The sequence below is a fragment of the Sycon ciliatum genome, chromosome 6, assembly GCF_964019385.1.
Source record: "Sycon ciliatum chromosome 6, ocSycCili1.1, whole genome shotgun sequence".
Lineage (NCBI taxonomy): Eukaryota > Metazoa > Porifera > Calcarea > Leucosolenida > Sycettidae > Sycon > Sycon ciliatum.
In genome coordinates this window covers 2,800,029-2,814,726 of record NC_088648.1, presented here as the reverse complement: position 1 = coordinate 2,814,726, position 14,698 = coordinate 2,800,029, and the positions used below count along the sequence as shown (strand labels likewise).

At 47.6% G+C, this 14,698-nt stretch overlaps 1 protein-coding gene across 1 annotated transcript in view; it reads right to left on the bottom strand.

Annotated features, from left to right (window-relative positions):
- The window catches only part of LOC135819162 (uncharacterized), a gene marked incomplete at its 5' end in the record, with an annotated part of 333,212 nt that overhangs the window by 95,508 nt on the left and 223,006 nt on the right, over nucleotides 1–14,698 (bottom strand). Inside the window, 2 exon segments of the mRNA XM_065332321.1 lie at nucleotides 2,139–2,495; nucleotides 11,237–11,539. Of these exon segments, the coding sequence (XP_065188393.1) occupies nucleotides 2,139–2,495; nucleotides 11,237–11,539 (660 nt within the window).

The following is a 14,698-nucleotide window of genomic DNA, read 5'->3' as shown; positions in this document are numbered from 1 at the left end:
GCAATCCCGAACATAGTCCAACAGTAAAATCTTACAATAATATTCAAAAACTGCGCTCAGGACTTCAGTCACTTTTGCATCAACGGTCGCACCAAAAATTGTTGGTGGCGCAAGGAGAAGCTTGTCGTTTGTAGTGACAAGTGATCACCGCTGGTTTTCCTTGTCAGAGTCAACAATACAATTTGTTCTGCAGAGTTGGGAGTTGTGTTGGAGTAGCAATTTCTGGGGAGACATCGCGGAGGGGCGAGCTTTCCTGCACAGATATGACTTTGGCCGTATTTCGGCATGGTCGAGAGGAAAAATTCAAAAAAGTATATTTCAAGAAAACCCCAAAAGGAAGATGGGGGGCATGTCCTCAGCGCTAGAAGAGGTGTTCTACTATCTGTCGGTGTATAGTTCTTGCCAATTGAGGACATAGCTGGCTGTTTTGCCAGCGCTTGTAAATTGGCTATTTTCAAGACGATCATTTGTGGCGTCAGGGGGTGATGACCCTGGTCTTCTGGGATCCTGGTGTGGCTAAGCGGTACTGCTCCAGGAACTCTTCTAAGGTGAGGCAATGTTGGATTGATAGAGTTTTGTTCGTAGCTTGTTCGTATACGCTGTGGTGTGACTCCTTTGTAGACCTATAAATAGTGTGATATTTCGGCCATTTTTGAGGGGTATGCAAGTTTCAAGGTTCCGTTCAGAAACTTTTTCAAGGGCTTTGCACAATCGATCTACACCCCAAAGGGAACATACCTGCAAATTTTGAGATACATCGGAGAGATCCACTTGCCAGTATTCTCAGACATGCTCTCTCAAGTTTAATACAGTGATTGATTGCAGTGGTGCTAAGTGAAACCCAAAAATTGCCTATTTGGCGACTTGGACTTGCACGGCCCTTGACACTCTGGAAGTGGTGTGAATGCTACTTGGCTGATACATGTACTTAGTACATCTAGTGATGTACACTCATATCTCCTTTATCCATGTGGTTGGTAACGGGGAACTGTGAGTAACTACGAAGCATCAGTACCTATGAATTGCATATGTTCTGATACGAAATGGCTACAGCATTATCAAGAGTACATAACCAAGAGTTTGCAAAACTCGGCGATCCCCCAGCCCACGGCGGACAATTTTTATGACATCAGTCTTTCGCTGCCATTTGACTCCCTGACACCATCATGCATATCCCAGAGATCAAGGCACATAGAATTTGTACATCTCAGCTAGGGTAGTCAAAGGAGAAAAGCGGACTGTAGATCCATGACTGTGTCTTGACCTGGCACTATATCCTAAAGACAAACATGGGAAAGCATACATACTTGATCATGGATTGCCAAAGAATTGCTCAAAAAATCCTCCTCAAAAGTGACAAAGGAATGGTAATAATGCCCTAAAACCCGGTCAAAATAGGAGTACTGGTAGACTGACGTGCTCGTAACTCTGGTGTCCAGATAGCTTAAGATATGAGTGTAATCTGAACAGGTGCATGACACCAGCTTTGAACGTTGGGCGCGATTTCACCTGGTAAAACTGCGGATGTGAAAACAGGCAACAAGTTCCTATACAAGTATAATACGTTTTGCACATTTAGGAAGCTACTCGTATTTCCCCGATTGTAAGTCGCACCCAATTATAAGTCACACCCACATTTTGAGGTCTTCGTCATGGTTTCAGTATGTTCCCCTCAGCGATAGTTAATACATCACACGTGATTTTAAGTCACACCACACCCCTTGTTCGACCTTGTGATTTGTTGCAAAAGGTGCCACTTATAGTCGGGGAAATACGGCATTCGTAAGTCAGAAAACACACTCGGAGAGAGTTGCGGTTGCTTGTGACAGCGCTCGATACACCAAGTTGCAGAGGTGCAGACCCTAGGTGAAACGCTTTATATTCCTTCTTTCAAGTTTGTGTAAAAAAAGTAAATTATTGTGTCCGTTCCCGAAGGGAACTCACGACGGCCGCTAACACCCGGTAAACCCTATAAACTCTGTGTGTAAGACAAATGCAATTGTGACAACATATTATAGTGTGCAGTGGGACCAAAAAGGGACATGCTCTCTTGTGATTTCCTTATCGAAGTGTCAAGTTCAAACATCCTTGGGAGATAAGGTTTCCTTTTATGTTCCCAGACTGAAACCAATGCTTACCTTGCACATTAAGACTCAGTGTTGCAGTTGCGGTAACATCACTATTGCCACGGAAATCCAGAGCCGGCTCAATGGGAGATATGCCATTGTCGGCCACACACAGGTAATTAAGTCGGTGTGACTGCTTCACATCAGTAATGGACAAGGATATCGTTTGTTCAAACAGGCCACTGTTGCCATTGAGCAGAGGCATGCCATGCTTTGTTACCGTAAATACACTATTGTCAACAATATTCGTGTTATTTGCATATCTCCATACTAAACCTGTTGATTGAGGGAAGCTGCTCACTGTGCAGTTGACCGTGATATTGTCCCCAACAGTGACAGTATTGTCAGTGAAACTCATGTGTGGAGGTGCTGTAAGCATAACAATAATAATAATCAGGTGTCAGGTCGCCGAATGTCTCAGTACCCCTTGTCAGGTTTGTGCCATTTTGTCGCACTCGCTGACTGTATACGATCTGGTTACGTTGGTGGACAGTTAGTCATAACTCGTAACATTTTGTCCTTCTTCTTTTCACAATAATAATAATAACATTTTTACCTTACTTTTTTCCATATATTATTCCGTGCTGCTTTTTTTTACCTTACTTTTTTCCATATATTATTCCGTGCTGCTTACCTTTGGCTATGATTAGTCCGGTGAGTTAGTGTGATACCTCCAATTTTTATTCTCATTTTCAATTTGGAGTGGAATAAAGAATCATACTCGTAATAATAATAATAGTTTTTAAAAGAGGTCGGAGGCGGATAATACTTTAAAACGAAGGTAAGTTATGGGTCGCAAGTATCCACGCAAACACACATCCAGTCACAATGAGGCACTTGTCATAAGTATCCGAACGTTTTCGGTCCCTTCTCATCAAGGATTATACAGGGAATGGCTCAAGTTGGAAAGACTAAAACTTATATATATATATAAAAAAATTCACTGTTCGCGTCAGACTCGGTTTCTCTATATAGAGGCCGAGTTTTCCGCATCCGTAGGAACGCCACCACCCTTCAAGGATCAAGGCGCAGATGCAGCTCCTAAAGCGGTGGGAGGTGAGTAGATCAGCTCACCAGCATGTGGTCAAAGACCGAAAATCCCATTCACTTCATCCATGTTTTCCTCGTGCCAGGCCACGAGTTCCCAATTAAATTCCTTCCGCTTCCAAGCAGGACTTGAACCTGGTACCCTCTGTTTCTCAATCATGGTCTTAGACCATCCCACTATGCCTGCCTGCCTTATATAGCGTAAAGATAATTAGATAACAACACTCGTGACAAGGTGGAAAATTATCAAGTTCAGCACGACACAAAACTCGAAGGAAAAATAATGGTGACAACAACATAGTGAGCAAATTTTAAGTTACATTGTTAACACCTCGACGAGGAGTAACACCAAACAATTGTAGCGACAACACATTTTCTTTCTGTATGCAAAGTTCAGGATCTAACTTACGGATATACAAAGCTTCTAACACAGCCAAATGCAACGCACATCTACCACGTGACAATATTGAGAAAACATTATCACTGTACAACTCACGACAATTGGTACGGGCTGACAGATGTTGCTTGATTGACGAAGTGCGATTCTTAGCTCGGTTGGGTGTTGTCTCCTCCAATGTCCTGTCATCTCGCCTCTTTGTGGCATCACCACTATCCGTCTCTTCGCGTTTCCGTGGCCTTCCACGTTTCTTGACACTAACCGTTGTGTGCGCGATGCCCAGTGTCCTTTCAGCTACGTCTCCTCCATTGCGGATTTCTATTGAGCTTCTTACTCCAACTTGTCCGGTGTCAGATATTGAGGTTAGTTTTCGCGGTCTACCACGTTTTCGAATATTGACTGTTGTTATCACTTCCGTTGTCGTTGTACGTTCGTCCTCACCAATCCGTATTTTCACTTGGCTTCGGGTCACCCTTCCCGACACCGACAGATCCTTTGTCAGTTTCGGTGATTTACGTGTCAGTCTTTCACCATCTTTCATGCTGTTCTCAGCTGGCCCGTGCCCTACACACGCAGAGGAGGACGGGCATGCAGTCACATCTTCACGGGAAGAGGAAGATCCACTGATGGACTGGACAGCACATTTTGGAGGAAACCACGGCGAGGACGACAATCGCGCGCATCAAGCGGAACACAACTTAACGGCACATGTTGACGAATGCGTGCGCCCAGGTGCTGAAGGGTTCTACCTACATACCGATCTTTACATTGTCGGCATTGAAAGAAATAGATAAGGTTACTTTTACTAAGGGTAGGTAGAACATCCTTCTTCACACTGAACGCACGCACTGTCCCAAAAAAACCCGCAATAATCGTCCTCCAAAATGTGCTGTCCAGTCCATCAGTGGATCTTCCTCTTCCCGTGAAGATGTGACTGCATGCCCGTCCTCCTCTGCGTGTGTAGGACACGGGCAAGCTTTGGAACACACAAAACGCAGAGCCCGCCAAATTGTGTACTGGCCTCACATTAACAATGGCATTTCCAATGTCGTCTGTGCCTGCCCGTCCTGTTGTGAGATGCAGAGTTCACAGCCCAAAGAGACTGTGCTGGGTGACCCGCCTCCTGCTCTTCCGTTTGAGCATGTCAGTGCTGACCTCTTCACTTGCCAGGGCTGGGAGATCTTAGTGTATTCTGATCGGTTGTCTGGCTGGCCTTGCGTAGCCCAGATTGGCCATACAGCTTCATCCCACGATGTCCTCCGCCAGCTTCGCCGATGGTTCACTGATGTTGGTGTGCCTCGCAAGCTTGTGACTGACGGTGGTCCGCAGTTTTCGTCCTCACGCTTCCGGGAATTCTGCCAACTTTGGGGTGTGGTTCGCTTCATGTCAATGCCACATTTCCCGCGGTCAAATGGCCACGCTGAATCTGCCATGAAAGCTGTCAAGCATCTCGGCCTGAAGACCACTCACAATGGCAACTTGGATGTTGATGCATTCCAACAGGCATTGCTCGAATGGCAGAATACGCCGCGTGCCGATGGTCGCAGTCCCGCCGAAGTGTTGTACGAGAGACCGATGCTCTCTTTCCTCTATGCCCACCGTACTGCCTTTACCCCTGGTTGGCGAGAGGCCGCTGTCTCCCTCAACCCACAGCCAACATTACACGCTTCAACCGGTCGGCTCGAGCCCTCCGTCCCTTGGCAAATTGGTTGTCATGTGGACCTGCAGCACCCGCAGACCAAGTGTTGGCCGTCACATGGTATCATCGTCACCATTAGTGATCGCAGAGATTTCTACGTGAAGCTCCCCAGTGGCCATGTCCTTTGGCGCAACCGTCGTTTCCTGCGTCCCTACGTCCCGCCATGTTTGGACACTCCTGCAGCTGTGGCTCCTGCCCCTTCTGTGACTCTTGCTCCAGGTGCTCACACTGTGCCCCATCACAGCACATGTCAGTCTCGCCCGGTGGATCGGCGTAATATCCGCTCCCACTCTGGACAATCCTATGTGTGACTGCACTGTCCAGTTTAGTGCCATTCAGTATGTTTCATGCTATGACACCATACTGGCCAACCCTCCCGTTTTTCCCGGGAAAATCCCGGAAAATCAACACTCCTCCCGGGGTCCCGGGGATTTTAAGCAAACTCCCGGAAAAACCAAAGTTTTGTCTGATACAGGATTTTCCTGAAAACTCCATGGTTTCTCCCCGAATGTCCCGGTTTTTTGAACTTTTTTCAAAGGTATGTACCGTGCTCATTCGCACTTCGAACTGTGCACAGCACTTTGAAGACCTGACGATGCAAGATCTGCACTGACAAAGTGACAGGCGGGCGCCGACTGATCAAACTGCACTACAGCCTACAGGGTCGATCTGTGCTGTACGCACAGCTGCAGAGTCGAACGTTTTTTTGGCGGGAAAAGCTCTTTTTCACTTGTTTTTGTGCCATCCAGGGATTTTGAGAGAAATCCAGGGATTCTGCATGTCTTGTCAAGGGATTGAGATTGTGGTGGTTGGTCAGTATGTGACTCCTTACCTTGTATGTCTACTTGTTTACCCACCGGTATTCCATATTTCTGCTTCTTGTTTGTGCAGATCACAGTCCATCTTTTCCTCTCTGATCTCGAAGAAGGGGGAATGTTATGTTATTATGATGTCATTATTTGGTCACGTGACTCGCATACCGTACACGTTGCACTTTGCACTCTGTTCTATTTCTCTTGACCGTGCTGTTTTCCTGGTCAGTAGAACTTTCCCTTTCCACCTCTGAAAGTATAATGTAGTCATATTGTTCTCCTGGTCGACTCTTCTTTGGGTGGCTGTGAACATAACAGTGCCTAGCAGCCAGCCTGGTACTACCGACCACTTCGCCTGGCAGTGGCGGTCTCACATTCAAAATGCACTATGACTAGCGACTACCTGCTGAACGCGACCAGTGATCGCCTTTTCTTTTCCCAAAGATGATTTTTGACCCGTAACTAGCGACCACGATGTAGGAAATCAAATGTTGCTCGAAGCTCCTTTCAAGTTCTTGAAATTTTGCTGATTTTCCAAGGTCGTAAAAGGACACTTTCGATAGAACAGCTGAAAAAATGAACGCAGGTCATTTTGACCATGAGTGCGGAGTCGGTGTGGCCTTTAATGCGGTCTGGTACACGGGGGCTGCATGGTTGAATGTCTCCGCGTCGCTTGATATAGCGGAAAGGCACTTGTTGACAGCAGCAGGGATGTTGTTGGTGATCCCAGGCGGGTGGTGGGACTGCTTGCTGACGTAGAGCGGGTTGTCATTTGGCTTTCGGAAGGGTTGAAATTTCCCGGTGTCCAGGTTCATCGTGACATCCAAGAAATCCACCACCTTCAAGTTCGCTTCGATGGTAATTTTTAGGTCGAAGTGCTTGAAGATTTCCGTCAGATTTTTTCTGAGGCAGTCTGCAGCCTGTGTGCCGGTGTCCTTGAGGGCGGCCAGTCCATCGTCTCTGTAGAGGCCGATAGCGGATCTATCGACGAGGATTGAGAGCTGGTTGAGAAGAAAGGCGCCCAAACGTTCGCACGTCTCGGCGCCATCGTAACTTCCCATTGTTACGTCAAACATGTCGCCCTTGTCCTTCGTCTAGGGGCGGCCATCGTGGAATAGGAGCGATTTCCGGGCGTGAAGGATGATGTCCATTTCACGCGGCTCGATCATGGTGAATTGCTCCGCGAACGATAAGGCCTGACGGAGAAGCTGCTCACCAATTGACGGGTAGAATTCTACCACGTCAAAGCATAGGAACGTGTGGCGCTGTTTGTCGGGTATCTCCTTGAACCATTCGATCACTGACATGGTGCTCCTCCATAGGTTCACGGCCGTTTGGCGATGCACAGCAGCCACGATCTTCTCCAGAATAGCCTTGCTCACCACACCCACTAATTATCGTTCTATGTACTCTGTACTCTCACGAGTCTATCGATGTACCCGATCTGTTTCTGGATCAGTTACCTATGCATTCCCGTACTGTGTACATATACGCATCATGAATGTTATCTTTATCTTTCCTTCTTCTTGTAAATAAACCTCAGTCGTTGTCTGGAGCTGTTGAGAGGAGTCTTGTGTTTGACGTTGGGACAAACCCAAACGTTACACTGTCAAGAACAAACATGATAGGAAACGACTTGGAGAGTGCATCGAAAACGCTCTCTCATCGATGTTACTACTCGGAGGAAAAGCAAAGACTGAGTGACTCTGTCATCCCAGTCATACAAACGAATACTGCTGTGCTAGCTAGCAGCACATCTTTACGGAACATGGGATACGATGGGGTCTGAAGTGTAGGCGCGAAAACTCGCAACATCGCCGTGCGCCAAATGCATCACTTAGATCGCGTACCGGTACACACCAGTTTATGCTGCAGTATCCAGTCGGAATGACTGCGCTTCTACCGTACTGGCCCATAGACCAGTCGACAGTCGCACAAATTAAGATCTACCGTATTTTCCGGAGTATAGTGCGCACTTTAGATGTGCTATTTCAGGCCCTAAATCGCAGGTGCGCGCTATGCTCGGAATATGAAATGCATGTACTTCAATGAAGATTGAAGTGCGCACCCCCAATGAAGATTGGGGGTGGGCATTATACAAAGGTGCGCACTATACTCCGGAAAATATGGTAGTGACTACGGTAGTCTGCATCAGCGCTGCTCTGGAAACTCAGCGAGTCGACATACGGGTCAAAGGGCGTATTGCTTCCGGTGTAGAAGACCGTGAATGGCATCCACGAAGCGCAAACCAACAACCTTCCGACTTGGAAGGCTCAGGCGCGGAAAGTTCCAATGAGGGGAAGGTACATGTAGATGTGTTGGAACTAGGTGTCAGGTTGTCGCATGTTTTTTTTTTTTTTTTTACTAAGGCCACAGCTTCCAATCATGACATGCAAAGCAGCGGCGCAGCATCGCAGGCATGTCTCAACATCCTTGTCAGTTTTGTGCCTTGTTGTCGCACTATCTGACTGTATATTATCTCGTTACCTTGGTGGACTGTTAGTCATATAACTAGTAACTTATAGGTACTTTTCTCTTTACAAAATACCGTATCTCAAACTTTTACCTTCATACCCCCACATCCACGCCCACACACAAACATACAACCACACTCACATTATATACACACACCTCTCTCTATCTCCATGTCTGTGTCTGTGTCTGTGTCTGTGTCTCTGTGTGTGTCTCTCACACACACATGCACACACACACACACACACACACGCACACACACACACACACACACACACACACACACACACACACACACACACACACACACACACACACACACCTTCCTTCCTTCCTTCTTCCACTGCCATGACTGGCTATGTGGCCCCATACGGGGCAGACCAGGAGACGTGTTGTCCACCGGGCGGGGAACGCCATACTCAGCGCGCGAGGGCCGCGCAAACAGCGTTACACTTGTGCCTCGGAAAATCCTGCGGCCGACGAAAACCGCGCGCACAAGTGCCACAGATGAGGGGCTTCGCCACAGGCTCCATGCGGGACTGGACAATAGCGTCGACAGCATCACGGCAGGTGACCCGCTATCCCTGTCGATCTTGGACGATGTCACCAAGCTGCTCCAGAGGAACGTCAACAGCCATCAAGTCGCACTTCGCGGAGTCCTTCCAGTGCTTACGGGGTCCATCCGGTGGACATTTGGAGGGTAACGCGCCGTACAGCAGCTGACGAGGGATCCGATCTTGCATGCGGGACACGTGGCCAAGCCATCGAAGTCGGCGGACTCTGACTTTATCCGCGATCTCCTCCATATCGCCCCACATCCTGCGAACCTGGAGAGAGGAGATGTGCTCCTCGATCTGCCGGCCACGATTTATCTTCAGGATGGAGCGCACACACTGCTGGTGAAAGATTCCAGGCGACGGACATCACGCTGCCTGACGGTCCAACTCTCAGATCCATAAAGAAGGACCGCCAGGACAGTCACTCCATACACAATGCACTTGATGGCGATGCTGAAGTCATCACTGTCGAAAACCGACTCCCGCAGTGTACAGAACGCACCCGATGCGGCAGCAACTCGCCGAGACACATCAAATGAGCTCCGGGCGTCTGGCGTAACATGACAACCGAGATAGCGAAAGGCCTCAACGTGGTCAACAACACCATCCAAAGGGGTCTGGTCGGCATCCACAAATCCAGCCCCAGCCGCCATGAATTTGGTCTTGGACATATTGACACTAAGGCCAAACGCACCAGCTACATCCCTGAACGAGAATAGAGCCCTCTCAGCACCAGCATGCGTAACTGCGAGCAGGGCCGAATCATCCGCAAACTGAAACTCCGTCAGCCGAACTCTGCGATACTCTGCCAATCTGGTGTTGAAAAGCCGCTCCCTCCGAAACTGGACGAGTGGGATCCCCAGCTCACCATCATCAGCAATCACGCCACGCCATCTCTCAAAGGCTGCACACATGTATAGGTTAAACAAAACTGGGGCCATAGTGCAACCCTGCCGCAAGCCGTTCTCAACCCGAATCGGTGCAAACAGGTCTCCACCCACACGAATACTGGCACTCATGTCGCTATGGAAGGAACTGATGATGGTGATCAGATTCCCTGGGACGCCAAGTCTAGCCAACACTCTCCACATAGCACTCCGCGGAACCGAGTCGTACGCTTTCTTCAGATCGATAAATACAGCGAAACCTTTCGTGGCATGTTCGTGCAACTTTTCCAGGATCTGCCGCACAGCAAACACCATATCCGAACAACCACGGCCCCTGCGGAAACCACACTGCGAGTCAGGCAAGCACCTTTCTCCGAGAACCTGCAGACGATTGGCAATCATGCGAGCAAATAGCTTTCCAGCCACATCCAGTAACAATATCCCACGCCAGTTGTCGCAAGACCCCAGGTCACCCTTCTTGGGGATGGGGACGAGGATAGCGTCAGACCAATCCTGTGGAACGCTGCCAGTCTCCCAAACCACCCGTATCAGTTCATGCAACTTCGCAATCAGGGTAGGGCCACCGTACTTCAGCATCTCCACAGATATCTCGGATCCGCCGCATGCTTTGCCACACTTCATCCCTCGCAATGCACACACACACACACACACACACACACACACACACACACACACACACACACACACACACACACACACACACACACACACACTACTATGTACTACTATGTACAGCTACCCCATCGGGCCACGCCGCTCCCAGAAGCGGGAGGCAACACAAGAAGAGAGAAGAGAAGAGAGAGAAACCGCAAAGTCAACAGAATTGGGCATGGCGTTGCAAGTCCTGTGGCCTTGAGAACCGCATTTCGCAATGCTCGCATTCATGACGGGAGTTGCTCCTGGCTGCACGTGACATCCGTTTCGCACGGTCACAGTGGTGCTCAAACCAGAACACACACACACACATACACACACACACACACATGCACACACTCACAAATACATGCATACATACACACACATACACACACACACACACACACACACACACACACACACACACACACACACACACACACACACACATGCACGCAGACACAGACGCACACACACATACATAGTCCTGTCGCCCATTCAGCAAGGTGGCATATTGTGTTGTCCTATCTCTGACAGTTGATACCAACGCTACCTAGAAACCTGTTTTCCTGATTACCTCACCTTTGATATCGATAGTAAATTTTGAATTGAAAATCTCGGAAGGTTTAGTGGAGGCATTGTTAGCTGCTTGGCATTCATAGATACCGGCAGCAGTGGGGTGAATAGTGAGAATCAGTGGAGAGTTAGAAGCAGTAACGTTAGTGGTTGTTTTGCCTTTCATTGGACCATATCTCAAATCATTAGTATGCGTGTAGGTTGCAAACGGAACAGCATTGCATGAGCACATCACATTGATTGAGCGGTTCTGATCAGGTCTGTAGACAAGTGTTCGGCTGCTTGCCCAAGTACACAGCTCCGGGGGATCTGCACATCGAAATCACCAAAGCCAAGCATTGAAATAGTGACATGTGTGATTTTCAGCCAAAGATTTACAATTTTAAAAGCATGTGTATGGAGATGTATGGAGGTGTATGGAGGTGCGTGGTGTATAGTTGGTTCACTGATATGACTGAAGCAAAACTTGGCTACTACATGTTTTAAACGTAATAGTACTATGTTGTATTGATTATCATTTCCCAAAATCAGTTCATAGCAATTGTATGGTTGGGTTTGCTTGCAAGGTGTACTTTGATTGTGCTATTCATGATTATAGACTCAGAGGTAAATCACATAGTCAAGAGTGACAGTGGTGTCGCCCAGGGCCTCAATGAACAGCCAGCATGCAAGTATACAGGAGATATGCAACAATTGCTTCAGCATTATCACCCGGCGTGCAACCAGTGCACTGGAGACGTACTGTAGCGTTGCCATGAAACTAACAATATTTGGCCCAACATCTGAGAAAATTGATCTTCAGGGCAACCACACTCTCTCCATTAGAAACCCGGGCTTCTATTAAAAAAAAGCCTTTTTAGGAGGCTTGTTTTCATGAGGGGCTTTTATTGTTTCATTCCGTACCAACATTCCAAATAAATCTCTAAAATGGACTCGGATGGAAATCCAAGGATAAATTTATAGAACAGAAAAAGGACCAATAAACTTCAAGTTACACTATAATGTTATCGCATGGGCTGATTGTTTAGTAACTGGTGGTGTTGGTTATGTTTGAATCCATAGTCTGTACATGATCTGTACGCCATACGCTGTTCTGTGTGTACTACACATTATACATGCATGCACTGTACACTGTCGTCAACTGCTTTGCCATGTGTACTTTATTCTGTAGTGTTTGAAGTAAAGCGTGTACTCTGCCAGCGACCATTGACCTGTATGCCAGGTACGTGAGTTATTGGTTTTCTGATTTCGATAATTCCTTGCTTGTCGTTTTGAAGTATAGATGTAATAATTGTGCTCTTGCTCATGTAGTTCTCTGTCGATCTTATTCTGGCGAATATATTATTGTTAGTGGACATTATAGCGTAACTTGCAGTTCCTTGGTCCTTTTTCTTTTCTATAAATCTCTAAAACTTGAAGGGAATAGAGTAAAGCATCTTTCCCTCAAATCAGCGCGTATTTTATGACTAGGGGCTCCCCGCGTGCTAGTTTGTATGTGAAGGGTGTGGGTTTTACTTCTTTATTCTCATGATGGCGCCATTGCCAATAAGAGATACAGCAAAACCTGTAACTAAAGACCGCCGTGCAGACTAGCGACCAGCCTGGTACTACCGACCACTTTCCCATGCACGGACGGTCTCACATTCAAAATGCACTGTCACTAGCGACTACCTGCTGAACGCGACCAGCGACGGCCTTTTCTTGTCCCAAGGTCGATCTTTGACCCATAACTAGCGACCATGATGTAAGAAGTCAAAAGTTGTTCGAAATTCCTTCTTTGAAATTTTGATGATTTTACATGGTCCTGAATGTAATCAAAGTACTCAAGCTAGTCATGATAAGCGTTCTTGAACCTAGCCCAGATATAGCTACTGCACAATTTGAATCTGCAACGCGTATTATCACAAAATTGACGTGGAAAGGGCAAAATTGCATTTTCCGCAAAAAGATTGCAATTTTGAACTGCTATCCTACATTATCCCCCATTGTAATTTATACAACCAGGCCCGCATTCAGGTCTATTGCGAAGGATGTTTCACCAACTCTTGAAAATGCAATTTCAAATTTGGACTTCACGGAGAATTTCAAAGTGAAGAAGGATAGATTTACCATCACTGTGGATAAGAGTCATACTGTAGCTCAGTTGGTTAGAGCATTGCTCGCGAATAGCAAGGTCCCCCCTGGTTCGAGTCCCGGCGGTGTGACTGATGACTTTTTCTTTCTTTCATATCTGGCTTGCAAGTGTTGAGTTTCGGAGAGAAAAGAGCAGTACGTGGCATGTGGCCTCTAATTTCCTAAAAACTCTTGAAAATAGTAATTTTATTTATAATTAACATTCTACTCCCCATGCTAGAGTATAGAGTAGACACACACGCGTGCAGGACGCGACACACCAAAAGACAAGAGAGTGAGTTTGGAAGAATGGGAATGTCGGGCAGAGTAGCTGGCCTCAATTGAGTGCGCGTTAACGAATCGTGTGGTCGGCCTACCAAGGGCAGGAGCTGTGTATGACCAAGTGGGTCGACCTGCGCTGAGCAGGAGCGGTTTGTGACCCATGCAAGTTGGTGGGTCGGCGTGCGTTGAGCAGGAGCGGTTTATGACCCATGCGAGTTTAATAGTAGTGCGCGAGAGGCCAGTTACGGAGGAGTACCCGCATCCGTGTGTTTTAAAATATGTGGAGTGGAGCGTAAGAGTAAGAAATGGGATGAGGAGGGTGGGTCAGAATTTGAAAGCTGACTGCAGGCAAGGAAACTGGAAAGACAGCAAGCTCTGTTGTGGGCACAAGAAATCTGCGCATGCGCAGGGCGTGGGCATGTGGTCTATGATACACAGCAGTATGTAGAGAGAGCAAGATTGTGCACACACTTAAGGAGGGTTATGCAACCCGTTATAAAGGCCAACAGCGAAGCAATGGTACGTGACTGTTAACAACGGTTAAGTCCTACGTTAACGGAACATTCAACATTCTACTCCCCATGCTAGAGTATAGAGTAGACACACACGCGTGCAGGACGCGACACACCAAAAGACAAGAGAGTGAGTTTGGAAGAATGGGAATGTCGGGCAGAGTAGCTGGCCTCAATTGAGTGCGCGTTAACGAATCATGTGGTTGGCCTACCGAGGGCAGGAGCTGTATATGACCAAGTGGGTCAGCCTGCGCTGAGCAGGAGCGGTTTGTGACCCATACGAGTTGGTGGGTCGGCCTGCGTTGAGCAGGAGCGGTTTATGACCCATGCGAGTTTAATAGTAGTGTGCGAGAGGCCAGTTACGGAGGAGTGCCCATGCCGACATTCCCATTAGGGCCAGAGGAGATAGCGGGTGATAACAACCAATATAGATGGTAAGTGTCCTATCCTGTATCATGTTATCCTTTCACCAATTCACGGCATAGTCCTTCCCCTGTCTGTCGCCATGTATAGACGGTACGTGACCTCTCACTACCCCCCGTGCTACGCACGATACCATGCT